The 25,325-nt window shown below is 40.2% G+C and overlaps 1 protein-coding gene across 2 annotated transcripts in view; it reads left to right on the top strand.

Annotated features, from left to right (window-relative positions):
- Positions 1-25,325, top strand: part of LOC307024788 (matrix metalloproteinase-17-like) — a 63,045-nt gene that overhangs the window by 25,559 nt on the left and 12,161 nt on the right. For both annotated transcript variants that reach the window (XM_079659186.1, XM_079659187.1), the window contains exons 5-7: positions 11,300-11,586; positions 23,766-23,942; positions 24,678-24,780. In XM_079659186.1, coding sequence (XP_079515312.1) covers positions 11,300-11,586; positions 23,766-23,942; positions 24,678-24,780 — 567 coding nt within the window. The remainder of the gene's footprint in view (positions 1-11,299; positions 11,587-23,765; positions 23,943-24,677; positions 24,781-25,325) is intronic.

Here is a 25,325-nt window from a genome sequence, read left to right as displayed (position 1 = left end):
GAGAGTGAGGTAGTGAAACATGGCTGGTTTGTGCTGATTCACACCAGCCATCACACAGATTCAAAATGAGCTGCCACAAGTTAGTGTGTGTGTGTGTGTGTTTGCAAAATATAAATATGCACATCATTTTGAAAATCAGGAGAGCCAACGCACACATGCATACAATATATATGCACATACACACAGGCCTGCATACATTGTTCGCCTCCTGGTGGGCTAAAACTTGTTTTCTCTTCCTTGTACTGCTGCCAATCATCCACCGTGCTCCCGTCAGCTCACCGCACTCTGAAATAAGACCGGTCTGTCTGCAGTCCAGCGGAGTACCTTTTGTATTCACAGCAGTCAGATTTGTAGAACAGCTGTGGATTCTGTGCTGGCTTCAGATCCAGAGAGATTTCCTGTAAAGCGCCACAACAAGGCATTGATATTCTGCATATATCGACCGCCTCTCTCTGGTCGTGCTATCTGCTTCTGTAATTCTTCAGCTGAATGTTCGAGCACTTGTGCACAACAACTCTCCCACTGCTTGGTTTGAAACCTTATTTTCATCATCTAATACTTCATGGTATCTTTGCTTTATTAGATTATACGGAAACAGGGCTGAGAGAATAGAGATAATGTGTGTTACAGCTAATGAGTCAGATGCAATTTGACAGCCATTTAAATATAACAGTCCTGATCCACCTCATCAGTTGGATTAAAGAAAAGTACAAGTATTTATACCACTGCCTGCAACAAAGAGTACACATTGCATCAGTATTTACATTTTTATCAATTCACTGCCCAGCAATAAATTAAATGGTTTATGGACGCTGCATTATTCAAATGTAGGCTGTTCATTTAAAATAAAAGTATTTAATCTTTCCTGCTACTGAGACGGATAACACAATATTCAGATAACAACATCATTATAAGACACATAACAAAAACGTATAAATCAAACTCAAAACACAATTGCTGTAGTCCCCAATGTCTCAATGTTTCTTTTTCACAAAGGCTGGAAGTTGGCACAAAATACAAAATATTACTCTATATCTATTTTGGTTTTGACAGCACTCTTCGTGCAGCGCTACACCTCCCCAATTCTAAATGAGTTTGGTTTGATATAGGAGGTTTAAAAGAGTTTGTTCATAAGTGAGAGTATGATTATTGAATGTATTTGAAAATGACAATAATAAGAGTCATGATTACATCCTAATCGTTTGTCACATTGATTGTTAAATAAGTTAACATTTAAAATGAGTGTAGTTCAGTCAGCTTTCTCTTCTCCCATAGTAATGCATGTTTGTTTTCAGTCTGCGCACAGCAAGCCACACGTATCTTAATGAAATGCTGTTTGTTAAAAGAGAGGTGTGTGCAGCGGGAATGAAAATACAACTCTGCAAGAAGACGCAGAGTGCCAACGTGTGCAGCAGTCAGCGTGCAGTCCTTCACTGCTCCATAGTTTTATTCAAGTGTGCTATGGATTTGAATTTGGTATTCACAGGAACAGAGACTTTTAGATGGTGAAACTAAGTGTGACAGTTATGGGAGTCCCTGATTTAAGCAATGGTTTACATCATTAAGTATAGATTGATTTATTTGAATATTAAACAAAGTTACATCAAAGGAAAAACTTGATCTTTCATTCTCACCTCAGCTTGAGTGTCAGTTATTTTATACCTGTGGAAAAAAACAATTGGCTTAGCAGCCATTTATTTGAAGGACTCTGATCCAAGTAATGTTTTTTCTTCCGCTAAAGAAATATAAGTAAATTATTTTTGTGATGATGTCAATGTGCTACAGTAGCTCTGAGCTCTTCATCCCCAATTTAACTCCTGCTTACCTTTTTTTCCCTTTCCCTTACACAAAAGGCAATACAGCACGCTGCACTCAGCCAAGTATGTTACGGCCCAGTTGTGTAACAGCCCACTGTTAGCTCATTATCTCATATTGTTAGCCCATTATCACAGCAGACAGCCTGGCAGTCATTAGCAGCCCAACTGATAACTCAAACGGATAGGTGTAGCGAGCAGAGTGGAGGAGAGACAAAGATGGGGATGGGGATAACAAGGGCGAAAGAAACACGAGATACAAACATGAAGAGGAAGATAGCATCTTTTCTTTCTGCATCTGTTTAGTCTGACACAGTGGGTGGGTCTCACTGACTAAATGCTGAATTGAAAAATCACTACCTCTCATCTGTCTGTTTAAACTTGCTATATTTATAATGAAGTCAACGAGGTGTGTACAAGTACAAGCGAAGTAGGAACTTGAACACACAGTTAATTACCATGAAAATCCATCATAGAATGCAGCATCATGCTTTATACAGTTTGTTGGGTGTATTAACATACCCTGGAGCTAAAATACATTGTTTGTGAGACCTGCGTGGTGCCAAGCAGCGAACCCTCAGTAAGGGTTATTTAAAAAACAACACAGCCATATTCAAAGTCAAAAGGCGATCAGTAATGAGAATGTTAAGTGTAGCAGAAGCAGGGATCCATCAAAAATGCTAATTAAAACCATAGCTCATAGTTGTTAGTGAGTGGTAAGAAACGCCACAGTTCTATAGAGAGGCACTAGTATATAGTCCTATAGCTCTGGGACTATAGTAAGTCATAATATAAAGCACTAATAGCCGAGCGGCGGGCATACCACTCAGTATCAAATTATTTTCCATTGTATTGCTCCTTCGCCACCTGTGAAATACTTAAAAGCTCCTGCTGAGTGTACTGTGACCAATGCATTCATTATAACTCTAACTTTTATCATACCGTTGAATAATTGCATTTCCATATAATCTGGCATTGTGGTCCGCATGGGGAGATCTTGAGAACTTTTACAGGACGAAAATGAAGGCAAATCTTTTCCATATGGGAAGTTACAAAATCAATTACATTTATCATATCTAGCTAAGGACCCACTGGGACTATTTGCCTAAGATGGAACAAGAAACTTTATGTGCTTGAGTTACTGGACTGACTGCAAGAGTCTCAGTGGCACAGTGCTGCTTTGGGCTAAACGCTAACGTCAGTGTGCCATGTTCTCAATACATGCTAATGTTTACTATTTTCAACATAGTGCTCGGCAATATCTTTCGATATTATATTGAAATTGTGATGTGTGACTACTGTGTATTAATATACATGTCATGCTGAATTAATGGAATTAAACAATGTGGTATTTTGGCTATTCAGTGGATTTTTCGATGATGATGATGATGATGATAATAACCCTACCGCATACTGTGCTTATTTTCTGTACACTTGGAATCATCTCAGACTAAAGTCATCATATTGACGACTTCTTGTCAATCCACTTTTCTCACACAGATGCATTTATGCAGATTTTGGTTCAGAAATCTGTGACGGATAGATAGCATAACAGTGGGATCTCAATAATGAAAGACATAAATTTGTGCAGGAATCACACAGGAAATAAAATGATGTTATTTTTTACACAACAATGTTATGTTGAAGTTTGAACAAACAGAGGCTATCGCATAACTGCTGGAAATAGCTATCTTTAGTAAAAGATTCTCTTGAGTAAAGTTTCCCTCATTTTTGACAGGTGCCTCTATGATTGGCCAATCACAAATCTCATTGTATCACAAAGCCGTCCTGCCACCAAAATAGTTAATTGACATGGCACTACTTAAAGGTGACCTATCATGCAAATTCATTTTTGTACGTCTTTTATAGGTGAATATGTCCCCCCGGTGTTCCAGGGAACTCACGAAGTGTCAGAAAACACAACCCTCTCTATTTTCCTCCATACCCAAATCTCTTAAAAAGGGGCTGCAACGGATCTGATACAGACTGATCCAGATTTGAACACTTCTGTGACGTCACAGAAGTGGCGCTACGGCTATTGGGCCAACTCCACCAATCAGGAGGAGACAGCCACGGACATTGCCGTTGGAAAGCGCTGGAGACGCTGTAGTACATATGCCAGGCCTGTAGATGGTGCTGTTCTCACAGAATCAGCCCATGCAAAGACAGTGTTAAATTGAGCGAAATGAGGAATGGCTAAAATGCATGATCTGTTTGGTATTTTGAAAAATAAAAAGTATAAATATGCCTGATATAGGTATGGTCCTACACTATTATTCAAATATAGCATGATAGGTCCACTTTAATTCTAAGGTATTGAAGTCCTCTGCATTAAATCTCTCTGCTGCCATTGGAGTCCACCAACCTGTGAAATTGCTTCGTAGAACCTTAAGAATAACCCATAACTGTTATTGAGTGTTATCTTATTAGGGGCCCATTATGTTTTGCTCCACAATTCACATCGGGCGTCTCAGAGTTGGTGACTTTGATCGTCAGGATAGACTAAGATAGGGCAGAGAAAGATTTGTGGAGAGAGGGCAGACTCGTGCAGATCATTTTAATTTAATGTCTTTCATCTACAGCTTGGAATACATAAAGTGTGTGTTTGTGTTGGAGAAGTTTTCGGTAATACACATCGTTAGTTGTCAGCAAACATTTTTTGAGTGTTCCTGGCGCTTCATGTGTGCATCTCCTAACGCATATGAGCCACATATGAATCACCGTCTGTATATGAGCTTTCAATTTTCAGGGTAATCAGCTTATGTCTACGGAGGGTAACGGAGCAAAGGAGGTGAATACTATTTCTGAGCTAGTGTGTGTGTGTGAGAGTTTTAGCTTCACTTTTGATGTCAGCTCATGTCTCCGTGGAGCTACAGAGCCACGGGAAGTAATAGCCTGCTGAGAGGCTGCAGGCGGGGGACTGCAAAAGACTCTTAGAGCTTTTTTCATCTTGTTTCTCTCCCTCCATCAATCCCGCTCTTCTTTCCCCTCTGCCTCTCTTCGTCTGAATCATCCCTCTGCGTGCTGAAGCCCTATAAGAAGTACTTGGAAATTGCAAGTCAAACAGGTGTGTGTGTGTGTGTGTGTGTGTGTGTGTGTGTGTGTGTGTGTGTGTGTGTGTGTGTGTGTGTGTGTGTGTGTGTGTGTGTGTGTGTGTGTGTGTGTGTGTGTGTGTGTGTGTGTGTGTGTGTGTGTGTGTGTGTGTGTGTGTGTGTGTGTGTGTGTGTGTGTGTGTGTGTGTGTGTGTGTGTGTGTGTGTGTGTGTGTGTGTGTGTGTGTGTGTGTGTCAAGCAGCATTTACCTACTTGAAGCCTTACTCATTTGTCAAATGACGGTAGAAAAAGCGTGCCATGGAATTAAACAGGTTGAAGGAATGAGTTCACCTTAATCAGCCTTATGTCCGTCCAACTCATTTCAAAGTCTTTTTTAAATCTCTTTTTCTCTAATCTGTGGCAGAGGAGGTAGGATTGGTTGCAGGCCTGTTTTTTGCTCCTCCCAACATACCATGCTCTGAAAATGTGTTCTGTCATGCGAGTGAAACCGTGACCTAAACATGACTTTGAGTTAAATTGCATTTAATCAGCACCTTTTGTTGCCATCTTTAAAAAAAAAACGTTGGACTAGAGTGAATATGGCAGATACCTTGGAATTGTGACACATTGAAAACACATGTTAAATACCAACAAGGTGATGAACATGTTCAACTATAGAGTAAGCAAGGCGTCGCGAGCCTTGATCATTGTAAGTTTGAGGTATTAATGCAATGTAATTTTACAGCCCTTCATCCTTACATTGACATCCATATTGGACCATTTCACACAGTTGACCATAAGACTCAACAGGAAAAACTAATGTGGCTTATATTAAATGAGGAAGGAAGAAAGGGCTTGTAGGATTGGATGGTGCTTATATTATTATATGAACATTGGCAGTTGATGATTGTTCTTTGCTTAACATCTTGACCAAGATCTTTGCAAACCCTACCAATGCCTTAACCACAATTTGTTTTTACATAACCTCATCCCAGTTTTGACCTCCTTCATCTTTTATAGATTTACAGTTATAACAAGTGTCCACTTATGGTCTAGCCCAGTGGTTCTCAACTGGTGGGTCGCGGACCCGTTTAGAGTGGGTCGCAGATGTGTGAGTGAAGAAAAGAAAATGTAAAAAAAAAATTATTCAAACTTTTATTTTGAAGGCCCGATTTTCTAACGCTGTGCATGCAGTAGGCGTTGGACTGGAAGTACCGGAGACCATAAACGGCTTTGAAAACTTCTGTGACGTAGTGATCATCTTCTCAATAAAACATCTTTGCTGATGTTTTTTCAAGTCTTCTGGCCAATCAGAATCAAGATTGTTGCCGGAAGTCCCCACGGAGAATAACTTTGCGGTAGAACTATTCTTTATACATCCATGGGTACAACTTCAGATACAAATTAACACACCTAATGAAATACGACCCCCGGTTTGATGATTGACAGGTCACAGAACAATGGGGGCTATCTACCCTTACCCACAATTTAAAGTAATTCACACAGACTCTCTCCTCTTTACTCTTCTCTCCGTGTGGAGCAGCAAGTTCAGCTGTCAGAACAAAGTGAAAAACAAACAATGGCATAAAATATTATTAATATGTCGGGTAGCAATAGATTTATTTATTTCCAGAATAATGTGTAGTTTATACGTTAGTATTTCTAAAAAATCTCCTCAGGGAGAATCCCCCCAGACCCCCTTCTGGGGTTAGGTTTTCAGTGTGCCTTTTTATATTATACAGTTCAGCTTTGATTCCATCATCTCATTAAACCTTTTTTAAAAGCATGCTGTGCTTTTAGTTCTGTGAAGGGATATAAGGGATATGCACTATACTTAACTTTAATTCATATTGTATGCTGAAAAGCGAATATATTACAGCACAGATTTTTGTTGAATAGATTTGAGTGGTTCAAAATTTCAGCAAAGGAAAAAGTGGGTCCCGAGGACTGACCAGTTGAGAACCACTGCTCTAGCCATTATAAGTCATTTGAAAGAAGCATCGATTGTTTTCCAGTTGTTTGATGCCCTAGGGTTGCCTCTTTATACAGGCTTACTTAGCACTCAGAGCTAGAAAGCAAATACCGTGTCCTCCTCCATAATGTTTTGGAAATGTATTTAATTTATTGTTTGCTTACTGCTTTACAATGTGTATTGTAATGCTCTGATAAAAAAAACACTCAAATTGGACCGGTGTTACAGACATCAAAGCCAAGGCATTAAAGGATTCTGATACAAGATTTATTTTGTTAACAACGAAAATACATGATCTGTTCTTGTCAGGTGTATTTAAGCAATGTACATGTTGGTATAGTGGGTGATAATACAGTACATTAATACAGCATTACTAATTAATCATTTCAACCATTTACCAAGGAGTGCATGGTGACCCAAATATAATGATGTGTATTTAATATTGAATGTTGATACAATTACCATCTCTATTTTTGTGTTACTCAGAATTTGAATGCCCTCCCGCATTTACGCCCAGGTGTCATCGCCTTCACCCACTCTGTCTCATCCTCACCCCCCTTTCCTGCCTCACAAGTCTGTAACACCAGCCATTTATAAAGAGCTTTTTGTAATGAGGCACATTTTCGCTGGTAAGGAAAAGGGAGACATCACATACTCTGTCAGAGATGGAAATGTGTCTGTGTGATCACTGATCCCTCTGAGTGTAGAAGTCTGGAGAAACGCTGAATCTTAAAAAAAAACGTGTCATTCTCACGGAGAACAAATTCAGATTCTCACTAAAGTTAGAACTGTAGAAGAGGAAACCATGGGGAGTTGTCAGGAATATTTCTGCCGTAGGAGATTTTCTTTTTTTCACTCCCTCCTTTTCTCCCTCTCCCTCCTTTTGCTTCCTCATTATCTTCTTCCCACCTACATCATCCTGTTCCTCATGTCCTTTTGTTTCTCTGCAGTTTGGACAGTGTGTTCTTTGGAAACATAACCGTGTGTCACCTGGTGAAATCATTAAAAGGGAGACTTGCAATGTTACAAACACAAACATAAAACAACACGCAAATGTAGCTACAACTGACACACATTGCCACTCAGTCTTTCTTAGAATACAGCTTATTAGTGAACTGTGGAAAGCTTTTTTCTTTTAAACCCCTGTAGTGGTTTAGGTTTGGTCATTAACAAACGAAGTCTTGATCACACTGGGGAATCTCTTGAAATGCCTTGCAGACATAATGCTAACGAATAGAAGCAAAGTATCCCTTTTTAAAATGACGGTTACATTTTATAAATCTTTTTCGATTTTTTTTCTAACGGTGTAAATGGTCTTAAAACCAGAGAGAAAGAAAGGACCGCATTAATCATGAAAGATAAAGAACCAAGGAAGATAAATGAACATCCGAAAGCATCATTATGAATTGCGGGTGTACCTGCAACATGAGCAGAGATCCTCGGCTGGTAAAGAAGCAGCAAATGATGTGGGAGAGAAGCTCCCATCAGACAATTGAGTCACCAGTCCTCAGGAGAAAAAGGCCCTAATCATGAAGGGTTTGTGTCGGAATTGAAACAAGTGTCAAACCAATGGTTTGTTTGACAGGAGCTCAGCTTTCAAGTTGCCAGCTAAAGGAAGGAACGGGAATGACAGAGCTTTTTATGAAACAACATTGTTTGCAGTGAAAGAACTTCGGTCTCTGAAACTATTTGTGACCCAAATGTTTATCGAGATTGGAGTAGTGTTTGACAATTGCTGGTGCTGCCTGTCTCAACTAATGAAACGTAACAGGATGTGTGCATATAGACTGCAAAAGAGAGAGGTACTGTAAGCTAGGATTCTTTAATATAGGACTATAATACTTGTGAGTTTAAAGGGGCCCTATTGTGCAAATGTTAAGGTTCATATTTGTATTTTGTGTCTCTACTGTAACATCTTTACATGCTTTAATGTCCAAAAAGGTCATTATTTGTCCCTGACCTGCAACATCTCCTTTCACCCTCTGTTTAAAACCAGTCTGCTCTGATTGGTGAGCTGGTTGGTTCTGTTGTGATAGGCTAATGGGTTGGACATCTCTAAGCTAACCAGTCATGTAAAATGTGTTGGACCCCTAGCCAATAGAAGCGCAAGTGTAACATACTGATGTCCGTATGTTACGGAAGTAAACGAAGGACTCCAGTCGAGCAGTTTCAGGCCGGGGGGGGGGGGGTCATAATCTACCTCTGACCTCATTTAATGCTGCATACAGCAATGCCCAGTGAAGGGTGCTGGTTGCCTTGCTCAGGTGCTTGTGGATTGCAGCCTGTTCTTTGGCTTCTCTTCCTTGTTCATTTATATTTAAGACATATTGCCTGCGAATCCCTCAACTTAATGAAAATCTTAAGGATTATAACTTTAAGACTCATTCTCCCAAACCTTTTTCCATCATGGATCCAGCAGATTTATATTCAATGAATCTTAATAGCCTTGCATGCATCAGAGCACTCCTTTTTGTCATTGTTCTCAATGAACCAGATTCATTTAACTTTAGCCACATTTTATTTCAGCACTGGCTATCTGCCTCCTCTATTTGGAAACCGCATTTGGACCAAGTGAGACCGTTCTGTCGAGAGTTTAGATATGAAATCATAAAGGGTGTTAATATTCTGATATCAGACTAAAGGTTATTAAAATGGTTTCTACCTTTTTTTAAATCAAGCTGACAAATGTGTGCTGGATCTTCTTTTTTTGTAAGAATGGATTAAACCACTAACCAAACAGAAAACCAGTGCAGTATCCCACGAGTAACAGACAATTAATTCATAAGCCGGTTTATCCACAGACACTGGAGAAGTCACAGCTCAGCTGGAGTGCACTCCCCTTCAAATCTCCCGGCAGAGTTCCTAGTCCTTGTTGCTTTCTGAACATCTCTCCATTTACCATTTCACCTGAATTTGCAATGTGATTGCCTCTTCCATGCAAATGGAATGCAAAAATGGAAAAACCACATCTGTGTTGACAGATGGCCATTTAGGTGTTGGTGGAGCTACATGCAAGAATTGGTGTTCCTGTGGGGCTCTCTAGCACCAATTTGATGCCATTTTATTTCAGTCCTCCAGTATGTTGTCCTTTCAGACTCTGAGACAAATAACTTCTGTTTATGCTTATGGAATTCAGTCAATATGTGTCGGACATATCAACTTGTAGTATTAAACTATTCTTCAGGTCTGTCCATGACAATCAATATGAGAATCGATATTTGTGTTTGTGCTCGTTTTTGGTGTCTTGCCTCATTTGATGCAAGATGCGCCTTATTTAAAAACAGGTCAAGGAGGTGAATAAAACCCAGAGCATGATGTTCTGCCAGAATAACCTTGAACACCTTCAGTATGTAAGAACACTAAACAGGAATTCAGTTCAAGGAAGTCATTTGTAACTGGGCGATTTCCTGTACCTTTTTTATGTATTGCAGCAATCAGGAATGAAAATGTTTACATGTTGACGCTGCTTAAATTAAACCTAAAGCTCCATACACCACTTTGTTCATTTTGAGCCAATTTCCAGCAGGGTTGTAGACGTGAAGAAGTGGCGGCACTCTCAATGCCAGGAGCCTTGATTAAATGTCCTAGAGCAGCCTGCAACGGCCAAATCACCTCTTGTATTTAGACAAAGTGCTTTTGTGGGGAGAGCGAAGGTGAATGCGCCGTGTAGAAGCAGAGGAGAAAGAAGAGGCAAAGGATGGAGAGAAGAGAAAGGGAATGGAGGAGTGTAGGGCAAACTTAGAAGGTTTCTGAGTGGTTTTCTGTTAATTCTGTCGCTGATGGAAAGACACAGCTAAAAGAGATGTTGAGTGTGATGAAAGGAAGCAAGACAATTAAATAAGGAAGGGAAAGGAACATCTGATGCCATACTCTATTCCAATGTTGTATTCTCAACTTTATTATCAGTATGTGTGAGCAGCGGAGCACCTAACCATGAAATACAAAAACCAATGGAACCACATAAGATATGCTAACTGATTTTTTTACTTTCTTTGAGGTCTCTCCCAGTGGCAAACATTGCGTAGTTGACCTTTATGCTTTTGTGCTTTTCTACAATTCGGAGCTATCTCCATCGCGCCTCTCTCCTTTAGCTGCTTCCTTTTTCCTCGTTTCTGTTTCCTGTGCTCATCTCCCTCTCCCTCCCACACTTTCGTGTCCCTTCCACATCTTCATGTTCATCTCTGATGTGTCACCCTTACATTTGGCACTTCTCTAGTCTTCTCCCACAGGTATTACCTCTCTTACCCTTTCCTCCTTTCATTTTCATTTCCTTCTCCTCATGTTTCCTGCCAATCAACATTTTTTATTACCCTCACTTTGCTCTCTTGTCTCCACTTTTACTTTGCTCTTCTGTTAAGTCTCCCATCCTCTTCCTTCCTCAGCCACCAATACCCCCCATGTCCTTCCTGTCCTCCTCCTCACCCCTTCTTGCTTCTTCTTCTCTTATGTGACATATTCCCTGTGTCCCCTTCTCCTCTCAGAGTCAGGACCTTCCCTAAGGACTCTGCCTTGCTGGGCAGGGACACGGTTCGAGCCCTGATGTATTACGCCCTGAAGGTCTGGAGTGATATCGCGCCGCTAAACTTCCACGAGGTGGCCGGCAGCGATGCGGACATTCAGATAGACTTCACTAAGGCCGACCACAACGATGGATACCCCTTTGACGGGCCAGGGGGCACCGTGGCACACGCGTTCTTCCCCGGGGAGAGGTTCACAGCTGGGGATACACACTTTGACGATGACGAGGCCTGGACCTTCAGATCTCCAGGTGAGGAACTTTGCAGGCAGTGTCTATGTTTGTACAAATGTATAACGCATGGAAACATTTCCCAGTAGAGGCAGAAAATACAAAAATGAATCTGAAAATCTGCAGAAAAGGACCCCTTTAATATATCTTCTCAATGTTGAAGTGTTACAACTGGCAGCATCCCAACATCTTTATTTCTGTTTATTTTCCTTCCCAACCACAACATTTTGAGTTGAGGAAGGAGTACATTTCTTGAGCTTTTCACACATGCCCCTTGGCCACTACAGCTTAGGATCCACTGCTCTAGGTGTGAGTGAAGTGCAGCCCTTAATTGCTTGCTACACCTTCGTGATTCAACTAATTGCGGTACATGCTGACATCCCAAAATGTCTACGGAATAACAAAGTGTGTTGGCAGCAAGATATGCGCACTACCCTGAGTGACTGAGACATTGTTTTTCAAAAGTTTGAGGAATGCTGATATGGTACAAAATTAATCCTCAGCATGATAATTTATAAATCACTTTCGTGCTTGGATTTAAAATGCCCAACATTGCCTGGTTCCTGCTTTTCAAATGTGAGGATGTGCTGCAGTCGTCTTGCTGTTAAAGTATATAAATTAATAAAATGATTTGTAAATATCTTTTGGTTTTGGACTTTTGGCCTGACATTTCTTTTTTACAAAGTTTTTATAATTTGCTCTAAAAAGAAACATCGACAAATATGGATGGCAGATTCATGAATTAGTACGTTTTAGCCCGATTGCTGAGATGTTATATATATGTTTTGTATTGGTTTCAATGCAGAACTTTGGGTCATAATCATCCAAATTGTCTGTAGGGCTTTTTAATATTTAGATTTGAATGAAATGTTGCTATAGTCTATACCAGAATGGCTTATGAACTTGAATTGCAATCTGTGGTACTTTTATCAGGCTGTGTTTTGCCCTTTCCAGTGGGAACATCGTTCAGTTTGTTTCTTGCTTGGAGCTATGAGAGCTAATAGATTGCTTTATGCAGCGTTATCCTGAATGATCTGGCCAAATTACTTTCATCAAACAGTTTTGAAAGAGCTTGATTACCCGCTGAGGGAGATCTGCAAGTTTAAAATGAGGACAGGATGACAGCGGCTCTAAATGGAATTCAATCAGCTCTGCCAATCAAAAATAGACGAGGTTATATTAGAAATATTTGTTATTCTTTGACAGCCCTGAGAAACACAACAAGGGGATCTGTTGTTTTGGCTTTAGAGGGTAACCTTCACACATTCACTCTGGTACGTTCCCTCACAATAACTGTCCTCTCTGCTGACATCATTATTCACTCGCCTCCTCCTCACTCCTCGTTGCTGTGTCCTTGTTATATTATGAATCATTGTGAATTCCAATGCTTTTTTTTCTGCGTCTGCGTTCACTCTGGAGCAAATGAAGTTATCGGTGGCACAGCGGGACCATTATTCAAAAATGTGCCCGACTCATTGCGTTCTCTAAACCTTGGCGGTATTGTCACTCAGCGTCACACTCCCATCTCTCCTTTGGAGTAGGGAGGTAGGTGGCAAACAGCAAAGGGCAAGGAAGCATTATAAGTCCGCTCATCCGGGCGAAATGAGCGGATGGAGTGATCAAGTCGCACAGAATGCATCGTCAGGCAAAGGCTGTCTCGGTGCGGTCACACGAATGACAGCATAAATCATTAACTCTCCTTTTGACTTGCTTTCTTTAGTCTTCCTTTCATCTGGATGAGTGAACATAAAATGCCCTTCCTCTTTCCTCTGCTCAGTACCTCCATTCACCCCTGCTTTTTGAAAGGTAGATGGCCGTCAGACATGGGGAAACATTCGGCGAAAACATCTCAAGTGAAGCAGGAACAAAACAATCTCAACTCACGGTCCTCTTACCCTTATAATTATTCAAGGTCTAACAAGTTTGACGTATTGACTATTTTATTTTTAAGTACATTAAAACATAGGCTTTTAAGGCACACCGCGAAACAGTAATGAAGATGGTGGTGCGGGACTTAGATGAACGCTTTACAATAGGAAGGTCAGCGGTTTGTGATCTCAACACTATCACAACCCATAAATGCAGCATTGTGGAGCAATCTGATACCAAGCCGAGTTATAGGCTGGGTCATAAAGCTAAAGTTTGCGTGACAAATGTCCTGTCATCCTGAGTCAGTTAATATAACAGGCTGATAATAAAAACGGATGAGCAAAAGGCTTGTTAGAATATTATGTTGTGGTTGTATTTTTAGAAAACCATTCAAATGTGTTTTAGTGTCACCTAATACTTGGAAGAGGTCCATTTCAGTCTGATTCAGTGTGAACAAATGTAAAAGAGAACTTTTGTAAAAAAAACGTTTTACTCTCACAACCAAGACCAGTCACTGTGAAGTGCATCCTCGTTATTGTCTGCTTCAAAAAGTCACACATTTTTCTAAACATGGAAAGCCAAAGGAAATGTTCTCACTGCGTCTGTTTTGAAATTTAATCAAGGGAATCGGGCCACTACATTTGGGGTCAACTCAATGAATGAGCATTGATTTTTGTAATTATACTTGCTGTGTTGGGTAACGGATGACTGTATTTTCTCTTGATTTAATTGCAAATTGCACCAAAGCAGGGGCAGAGTCATTGTTAAAGCCATGCTGAATATAGGCAGCCGACATCTGCTGAAAAGTTCCTGCAGCCAAGACATGAGGGGCCTGCCAAAGGTTTGTGATAAGTGGAGTTCGCCATTCCTCCTGCTCTATTTTCAAGCCGTTTTCCCTTCAGAAGAAACTGAATCGCGGGACTTGACAGCTTATACCTATTTCTAACTACACTTTTTTCTCACCTCACACTCCCAGGTAGACAAATCTCTGGATGAAAGATGAATTTATGACAAAAACCTGACACGAACACCTCCTCCCAAGCTGGAAGCAAAATAGAGAGAAATCTATAAGTTAGCAGTTTTTTATGAAGCAACTGCATTTACATTATGAGTGATTTCACCACACAGATGCAATGAGAGTAGACACTGTGTGATATTCAGTGTTTTTCCACTGTGAGAAACAGAGCTCAGCTACAGTTCACGCCCCCAGGGATTTATTTGATAATGCATCATACTAAAAAAAAGTTGACATTTGTGGAACACAAAGCATTCAAGCAGGAATATTTGTTAGCTAGTTTTAAGTTACTTTTTAAACATTTACACACCAAAAAGACTCTCACCACCAACGGGATTCATCGCATGGTCAGTTGCATTTTGCCCACATCGTTCTCATAATATCCGAAGTTGTTATTTATTTCACGTCTTGAGTTTTAGTGCACAGACTTTTAGCTTGTCATAGACAGTAAGCATAACCACCATTTAACTATCTTGCAACTTTTGGTATTTTGAAAGACCAAAAGTTCCCTGTCTGGTTTCACATATCTGGATTTGATTTAGAATTGGATTCTTACTAAGAAGTGTTGTTTTGTTTGTCTTGGTTTGATATCTCATCTCTCAATTTCCAACTGAATTTTTTTTTTTGATTTAATTTGGGTCATATCGACCAAGCCACCAGATGTTCATGTCTTACCTTTGAATTTCTTACATTAGTGAAAGTGTTAGCAATCAGCAGAAAACAACATATTTTTGTGAAAATTAGATCTCAAATAAAACAAATCTTGAGTCTGAAACTGGTTCATTGTGTTTCATAAATGACAGGTTAACGTGGTTCCCTTTTGTTTAACTCTTGTCCAGTCCGCAGAAAGGTTCAGAGCCCCATGGTGACCTCATGTTTTACATTAAACCTCCAGCTAAAGGATGGAGTTTAGAAGCTGTGTGTGTCTGCGTCCCTGTGTGGCTGTTTAACCCAGCTGGTGAGTCTGTGATGGGGCCATGACCTGCGTGGGTCTCCCTCCTTTGTTTTGCGCTGTCAGGGCTGTGAGCCATATGTTACAGGACAGCAGCTCAATCTGCTCCAATTAGACGTCCCGCCGGGCCGCAGCAGTGGCAGGACGAGCAAAGGATGCTCTAGTGTAGCCTGAGTGAGGGGTGCAGCTGCTCGGATGTACAAAGGGTTAATGGGAGCAAGACGGTGATGGAGGAAGCTGTCAAAACCTTGTCCATATGACTGGCATTTCTCACTGTGCAATAACAGTCTGCATTCATCATAGTCCTAACCAAAACTGAGTTGTTCACAGGTTATAAAAACCTCAAACGTATGGAAAAAGCTGTAAAATAAATGCATTCGTACTGGAGGAAAAACAAGTAAAATAGTTTTAACTTGAAAATGGTAGACAACCGAGCTATTGCCCTTTTTACTTGTTTGAGATTTGAGTGCTTATGTAAATGATGTTTTTTGTTTCATAAATAATTCAGTGAGACTTACGGATGATGGTCCCCATTGGGTTTGTATATAAAGTGTTCTCGGAAAATATTGGTTGATTTTTGTGAATCATCATACCTGGTTAGACGTTCTTATTTCCTTTCTTCCTCTGTGATGAATCCCTTCAAGGGTGAAATTCGCATCCAGCGCATCAGACTTTTTCATCCGTGACGCAAGCACTGACAGCTATTTTGAACTGTAAAATGTTATGAAGGACTAGAAAACTTAAATGGCTTTAATTAGCTCCCAGAAAATAGACGCAGACCAAAAATAATTATCTCTTCTGTGTTTTTGCTCACCTCTGGATTATAAAGCTTTCTTAAGTCGCTCAGTTTGCCTTCTCCTCCTCTCTGAAGCTGCCAGACTGGTGCACTGAGGCGTAGTGAAAAAGTTAATTAAACAACTCTTAATTTCTTCAAGTCACACTCTGCCAGCCTCACCTTGCTGCTATCTCACAAACATCCTCCCTCAGCATCATCCAGTTGTCCCTTAGGCATAGCTGATGTCAGAATCGCTGCTTATACGTGTCGTTCTGCCTCTAAGTGCAGCAGACGTTAAATCCTGCACGGCTCCGCTCTGTTCCCACAAAGCTATCGGATTCACAAATTGTTGTTCTTAGCAACTTTTTTCAAAAGCTATCTAATCCCTCGAGGAGATGTAAACGTGTTAGGTCAGCCCAGAGGGTAAGAAGTGAATGTTGGTGCTTCAGCAGATTGGGGTGCTAGGTAATCATATTTAGAAAATGAACCTTATCAGACAAATCCGTAGCTGAGTAATTGCCTTTGCTAATTCCCTTCCCCCAACTCCTGGTACAGTGTTCTCAGCAGGACCCTAAGTCTGGGTCCGCCAAGGCCATCTCTTAATGTGTACGATTATCATGCTGAATAGAGGAATATTAAGCACCACATTAAGCAGACCAGTTCACTCCCGCTGTGTGATTGATGGTTCGTGTGTCCATTGGGAGTCGTGAGAGGGCGGAGCCTCCATGAGATCAAATAAATAGAGGAAGTGCTGTTTATGCTTTGACAGGCAGAAGATGCTTCTATTAATTAGCACTCTGCCAACAATCTGCCTCTGCAAACTGATTACCCTGACTAAAACAAAAGCTTCATTAAGCAGGTGAATTTCTCAGAAGATTACAAATGTTTCTGTTTATGTGCTTCTGTGGTGTGCATGCGCCCTGTGTTTCTGTTTATGTCTCTGTGAGGATGGGTTGCCCATCAAGATGTAATAAGAACTAATGAAAAGAAGCACTAGTATGCAGATTGGAAGGTCTTATTGTGCTATTTTATCTCTCATAAAAAAATCTTAATAGATAAATCACAAAGTGCAAATTCATCCTAGAAAAAACTCTGGATATTGAAAGGTCACTGATAGAGTTTAGACTGTCTAGGCTACATCATGTTGTTTCATGTTACTTATAGAACCCTGAAAGTGTAATTTTAAAGTTTTTCAGTTTTGTCTTCAAACACGGTCTTTATATTACGTAATATCTTGCAATTGCCCCGGACCAAACACCACCACATTTCCAGACTGATGCGAGCAGACAATAACAAATTATTCAAGGACTATACAGAATAGAAAAAACAGAAAAAAAAAACAGCAAACAATGCTGCAAAGAAGAAACAGAGATACCAATCAGATAGGACTCCGGAGACAATACGCAAACCAAGACTTAGTCTTTTTTGGTTTGCCTTTCCTCCAAAGTTAAGAAACTAACACAGAAAAATGAGGAATCTAGTTATGTCATCTACTGCATAAAGGGTACATATATATCATGGTTAAAATGTCTGTCTTATGGTCTACTGACTTTATAGGAAATATGAGGCAACAAGGCCGGTGCCATGCCATTGTTCCGCCAGCCCATTATTCCAAAGCCCAATAGTTCAATATGTGTCCAATTGAACCAAGCCCATATCTTTCATTCTGTTATACCCAATGCTTTGAAAAATAGACTGCAACCAACATGGGCTGATAGCTAATTATAATGCAGAAACAACCTTCCTATTTATTTGTTCTACCATGACGAAGGCATGACCCGCACTACTCTATCTCTGGTTGGCTTACTCTAAGGTAAAATGAAGTTATTCTGCATAATAAGCCATGTGATTCTGTATGTTGTGGGGGAGATTGTTTATTTTGGATCAACATGCTTTCAGAACATTGGTTGTTTGCTTTTTGGAACAAAAGACCATTGGCCAAATAGCCAAAAAGGCTTTTGTCTATGGGCCATTTTCCAGAGTATTTGGGTTTCAGAATAACTTCCGATCATAGATCATTTACAACACAACCATTAGGTCGCTTGTGGTCTATCATTCAAACTTTAAGAACATTGCCAGGGGACGGATTTATAGTATCTCCAAGGCTAGTTAATATAAAACTAGGCTGTGTACATGAAACTCTAGCGGATAAACATGTGAACACAGGACGGAGATGTCAGAAAGGGATTATACTCTTGGGCCTGTACTAAGCATAGAAAATGTTTGCTGAAACACTTGCTGACACTTGCTACTACTTTTACGTGAGGAACTGATAAATTGTCTGAGTTTATAATGCACTGATGTTATTATTAACACTTGAACACTTCTTGTACTTTTTGTGTTCCTGAACCTGGAATTAAAATCAACTGTGAAACAAAATGTTTTTTGAATGACACTCATTTGAAAAACCAATATGCCTTTTTACAATTAAAGGTCCCCTATTATACTGTTTTTCATCAATATACAGTATTATAGGTCTCAGATATATACAAAACAGGTCAATTAAGTGTTTTGCTCCAAATACCAAACAGATCATTGTAGCACCCCTTAATCCCCTCTGTTTCAGCCCTGTTTCCAAAGTGCTGATTCTCTGTCTGTTACCTGTTACTTTAGATGAAAATAAGGAGCCCCTCCCCACGCCCCGCTGAGAGGTATTTGGTTCAAAATAACACAATGGTGCTCTAGGAGGAGATTCAGGTAATAAGGTGTGTGTGTGGGGAGGGGGTTACCTTGGTGATTGGCTAATGGTTACACAAGCCAAAAAAATCGTTCTGACATCATAAAGTGGGCAAAATCTGATAAGCTCATTTTCAGACAGGTTTTTATAGAAATGGATCAGGACAAAAAGTGAGAGAATCTTTGTTCCTGAAACTTTCAGAATCCCTTTACACAGAGGGGACACATGTTTATGTAGAAAATACATGAAAAAGTGGATTTTGCATAATAGGCCACCATTTTAAGATAAATAAACACTAGCAACCTGCTATAATAATAGGCCCTAGCATTGCAGTATTTGCACTACTCAAATGTAGAGGCTAACCTTTGAGCTAAATACTTATTTTCCTTTACAAAGTTTAACCAAGTACTGGAGGCCACTGTAGTTGCATACCGCATCAGAAATAAATGGAGAGCTTTTCTGCGCTGCATTCATTTCATAACGACAAATCATCTGTACCTGGTGCATCGGAGGGTCTTTATAAACCAAGGTGATTCATACTTAGCTCATTGTCAATGTTATTTTAAAGAGCTAAAGAAGAGTGAGTCATCAACAACATAAACTAATGATCTATAGCAGGGGTGGGGAACCTCCGGCCTCCGGGCCGTCTATGGCCCGCGAGACCATTTGGTACGGCCCTCGAGGTAATTTATAAACACACGCAAAAAAAAAAAAATTCAAGAAATCTAGACCGCAAAATAATTAAACAAGCTTGTTTTTCCTGGCCAAGGTCAGGGTCCTTGAACACAACACGAGCCTAACGTGTCATCACGTGGTATATGTCTCGTCTGACAGGAGTGTAGTTCTAACGGAGAGCACCAGAACGCGGCTCCGGGCCGGGACTTCACAAATTGCAATACCCATAAGGAGCTGTACACATGCCGCAGTTTTTGCGTGGCTGTGTCTTTAGTTGAAAGCCCAGTGGCGATCTGTTCATCTGTCATACTGATCATACAGTCAATAACTTTGTTGTTATTAGCATCTGGTTAGCTGGCTATGCTAACGAATATAAGAAGCTTTTTCTCCAACCAGTGAGGTAAAGGCAAATCTTTATATGATCATTATAGTTATAGAAAAATAAGAGAATAAAGTAAACGGGTATAGCTACAATACTAATATGACAGTAAAAAAAAAGTTGTTATTAATAAACAAGAATACAGTTTAAAAGGGGAGTGATTTGTAAAATATCCATAAAGAAAAAAATCTGCTTACAGTTCTGTTTCATATGGGTGTTGAGAGATGTATCCATAGATCTCTTCATGTTGCTCTCAAAGTGCACCAGATTGATGCTTTTAACTTCAACATTTAAAAAAAATCTTCCTGGTGGTGCATGCCCCCAAACCCCCCGAGATGAGGTTAGATCCGCCCCCCCCCCCCCCCCCACACTTAAATCATGTCCACATGGATATGAAACTAAATACATTTGCACACATCTTGTGTCCATATCTTTCTGTTTTGGTGGTCATGCCACGGTGCATGAATGCGCGGGTCATGGTCAAATATCTGGATTAAGAGGTTGCTTTTTCTTTGCACAGCATGAAAGAAAGGCGAAATGAATGGGCTGTGATTTGAGTTTTTTAAGCAGACGTTGAGTTCAATCATTTGTACGGCCCTCGAAGGATGTTGTAAACATTGAAATGGCCCTTGAGAGGAAAAAAGGTTCCCCACCCCTGATCTATAGTATGTGCCCCAAGGTTTTTCTGGGCCCATTTATCTGTTTGCGTTATCATTTCTCATCAACTTTCTTGTATAGTGGTTTATGAAAAGTGCCTTTGCTTTATGAATAGGGAAGGAGATAGAACTATGTGGCGAAGTACATTCAAACTAGAAATGTAACTTTAAAAAAAACAAACACAAATTTCTGAAATGAATCATAATAGTTTCACCTTTAACTCTCCTGTATTTGGAACCTGGATGGTCTCGGCATCATTATGCGCGAGGTTGCAGAACAAAATATTATTCCAATCCACATTTTTTTTTCACAAAGCCGGTGTCTTTAAAGTTCCCTCGAGTTTCCAAACACATCCTGCCCTTATCTTCTCCTCTGGGGAAGTGGGAGAGGAAGACTGGCTGTATTAAAAACCCCTGAGTCAAAGTGAACTACAGTTCTATTGCTTTAGTGTTCTTCAAACATTTATTTGACTGCAAAATGCAAAGTCTACCCCTTTTGTTTCTGATTTGGTCCATTATGTTTCTTGTTGCAGTGAATGTCTTCCAACATGTGGGAGTATTAGTATAACGGTTCAGGTCCGTTTGTTGCCCATCCTGTCTTAAAGTAGGAGGTAGTTACTGACCCTTCCATTAGTAGCAAAATATTTAGACATTTTGCAGTGCTGTTGTCCATCGTGTTTACCAGTTTCGGAGGAGAGCAGATGTATTGATGAGGAGCAGTAGAAACTGTTTTGTGTGCCTGGCTGTTTTGGCTCCAAGTTGCTCCCTGCGAGGAAGAGTTTGGATGATGTGCGTGGAGGATGATGTGCGTGGAGGGGGTCATTAATGATGCTGGATCCAAGCTTCTTTGGCCTGGAGTGGCAGATATTTTGGAGAATGAGGAAGTTGTTGGCAATGATCTCTGGTTACTCAATTATTTGTGTTGTTTGATCTCAACCCATGAGAGCAATACTTTTTTCGAAATGGTCGACTGGCTGTTGGCTATGGGCAACACCAGTGTAATGGACCAGCTGTACGCCCTGACCTGTTGCATTAATCTGATGAGTATTCTTGGTGATTGAGTTATAGTGACCCTTAAAAACAAGTTGTACTTTCTATGAACTTGGAGCCCTTAGAATTATGTGTCTTATCACTAGGTAAGGTTTTTATGTAGAGACTATTTCTAACACCTTGTTATTGCTAGCTGTCTTTTGCTACTGATGTTAGCTTGCTGATAGGTGACATAGATCGGTTACCATAGTTCAAGCTTGCACTCAATCTAAATCCTATTGAATACCACTATAAAACTTGACATTGTTTGAGATATATAAATAAAGTACAGAATTACTTTGATTTACAAAGCTTTGTCACTTGTATATATTGTTTTCTCTTGTGATGGATTTTGAAGCGCATACCACATTCGCTATTTCCATTCTTACCTTTCACAATAAAAGCCCGATGTTTGCAGGGGAATATTTCATATCTTTCCGTTGTTTGCTCCCAGTGGCAGCATTTTATAAGTTAAATGGTGCAACATGATTAAATAAATGTGTAAGAATTTATAATAACAATTTAAATAAAATAGCTGATGCAATCCGAGAGACCAGGAGGTCTGTTCTAAAGATTGTAGGTCTTCAAACATTTTCCCTATATGGCTTCCCAGGCTGTTAAAGATGGTCCAGACTCATGTTGACTGAATCTTCAGCAAACAGGCCTGCCCTGTAGGCAAACTCCAGGGCATCCACTAAGAGTTCTGTGATGTTTTTGAATTAGCCAGGCATTATTCTTCTCAAAGGTACCTAAGATCAAAACCCTCCTATCCTGTGATCCTGGTTTTTGAGGATGGGAGGAATGGAACGCATGAACATTTTTGAGATCTAGTAAATGAAGTATCTTAATCCTCATGCAATGTAATCGTTTGGCTGGATAAAATGCTTAATGGCTCATTGGTAAGATGTAATATTGTGTGGAGATACACAAAAGTCCTTCCTGTATCTCTATCTCTCTGCCTTCCTAAATGAATCTAGTTCATCCTCCCAATTATCTGCGCTCCTACTTTGTCCACAGGCCTTACGATCATTCTGTCAGCCTCCCATGGACCGTGAATATGATTACATGGTACAAACTCTGTTCTGAGCTCCTGTTCTCTCTCTCTCCTTCCTTTTGTCCACCTTTCCACTCTGCCCCATGTGCTCATGTAGATTAGAGTTGGCATTTGCCTCCTGGAAACCCCAGCTGGGTACCATAAGCATGAGTGCGCGTCCCACGTCGAGGCCAACCTTAGGTTAACCGAATGCAGACTTCAGCCGAGCCACCAAGGAACCCTAAGCTGGCTCGGCCCGACACGCTAGCTCTCCATATTTCTGCAAATCTAAATCTCTGAGCCCCAGGTTTTGTCTTGCTTGGCAGAGTCAGACAAAGAGTTTGGGAAGCTTTCTCTATTCCTTTTCTTGCTGAACACAGAGGAACGGATGCTTTTATGGTGTTCAGGTGTCTCTCCACACTCAGGTTTTGATTGCCAGCCGAGGTGACGTGGCAGCTTCATCGTAGTTATCTCACTACACCACATGCCTTGCAGCACTCAAAGCCTCCTGAGCTGTCTGTCATGCCTCTTATTTGCACCATGAGCAGATGAACTGAAAGAGGATGAAATACCTGAAAACGTGTTTGACTGGGGTCAATTTAGGACGCATATTGGTTACATTGGTGAATGTGACCATTGAGTCTTTCCTAAACAATGTACTAAAAATGTTTCATGTCCTGCTCATACACACACATACCAAGCAATGCATTCAACACATCTGGCTATTTGAAAAATATCATAAGTCTCATATAAAGAAAATATACCAGATTAAATTACTCTACAACTAGTAACTATGCACAAAACTGTAGGGCATAAGATTATGATTATCACATCACATCAGTTATTTTATGGGAGGACCGCAGTTGTCACCATAGTAACTACTGTCACAACTGCAACAGCGTCAACACTAAGCTCGATTGTAAAAAGAAAAAGTCTATATTGAGCATTTACCAACGAGTATTCTGTAATTTTACTATGACAGAAATTGGGAAGTTGCCACAGTTCCATGTGTTTTCTAAACAAAACTTTTTTAGTATAACTTTTTTAATTGTCGTTCTTTCACCTTTTTATATAGATTTCTGTATCCTAATCATATTTAACCACATGATGTAAACTCATGTTTCTCTCCCTCTCCGTCAGACACTCATGGGATGGATCTGTTTGCGGTTGCAGTCCATGAGTTTGGTCATGCCATCGGCCTGGTCCACACCTCAGCCATAGAGTCCATCATGAGACCGTACTACCAGGGTCCTGTAGGAGACCCTCTGAAATACGACCTTCCGTATGAAGACAAGGTCCGCGTCTGGCAGCTCTACGGTACGAAGGAATGTGTTTAAAAAGAAGTACACACACATCAACAATCAGTAATTGGTTGCTACTGGAGAAGATGTTTGTAGAAAAAGTGGTCATGTAACTATGAAAACCATTTTATAATTGGAAGTAACAGCATGTATCACTTCTGTGGTGAGTCATTGTTCAATTTATTCTACGGTCACACTTTCCAAGTATTTCTAAAGTACCTAAAAAGTAAGAAATGTCATCATTGGCTGTACAGTACATGTCTTTTTTAGCTTTTGAGCATGTCATTTATGCCACTTAACATTTTGGCTTACCGGTAATTGATTCATAAGAGAATTTCACACCGTAGTTGTGTATATGCTATGACAATAAACCTTTGAATCTTGAAGATATGTCAGCCTCTCCTGAGGGTCTCATAGTGCTGTGAAACAAAAAAGTTGCAAAGACATACACACAGAATCTTATTCTCTTTCTTTAACCATAACTCAAGAGCCTTTTCTGTAATTAGGTATTTTTCAGCACACTGCAGATACAAACGCCTCCCCACACAGGAAGCAGCAACTTATGAGCTCTGTAGAGGAAGGTTATTGATTTATTGGAAACATGTATGGAGTTAATTGGACCTCACTGTGGGCATAAGACCTTATCACACCATTCCCTACAGAAAAGAAACACAAAATATCAATTTGGGAAAGAGGATGAAAGACATGAAGATGAGGTGTTCATATTTAATGACATTTGACGTCTTACTAGGTGTCAGAGACTCGGTGTCCCACACAAACCGACCAGGCAACCCCTCCCAGACGGCTGAACCCCCGGTACTGCTGGACCTTCCTGAAAACAGATCTACTCTACTGTAAGTAGAACATGTAAAGATACTTGGAATCTTTTACATGCAACAAAAACTAAGTGCTGTCTTAAGAACACTCAATTAACTCTCAAACATGTTTCCAGCTTAAGAACCCTTAAGACAGCACTTAAGTGTTACTAAGACACTTAAAAACCTAAACTGACTACTTTTATATACCCTTCAATATATAGCTAGGATCCTACTCTTGCACCAAAATGGCAGTTTTGTGTGAAAGCTGATTTTTCTGACCTTTACTCATTCTGTAAATCCCATTTAACATGGCAACTGTGCTGTTAGGCCTGAGAGGTGCAGCAGATAGGAGTATCAATAACATTAGGATGGCACAATACCATTTTTGCTTCAAAAACAACACTTAAGTTACCAGCTTCTTTGAGACATGTGCTGCTTATTTGTCTTATGGCTTCTTATCAGCGTCTACAAAAATCACATTTTTCACTATTTTCCTTACAAGCAATCCTTCAACTATGCATTTGAACACAGCCATAAAAAAGTGGCTTTATTTAAGTTGAGCTACTTCCATAAGAACACTA

The sequence above is a fragment of the Notothenia rossii genome (assembly GCF_949606895.1).
Source record: "Notothenia rossii genome assembly, chromosome: 11".
In the NCBI taxonomy this organism is placed as follows: domain Eukaryota; kingdom Metazoa; phylum Chordata; class Actinopteri; order Perciformes; family Nototheniidae; genus Notothenia; species Notothenia rossii.
Note: the sequence above shows the minus strand (reverse complement) of the source record. Positions and strands in the feature narration are given on the sequence as shown.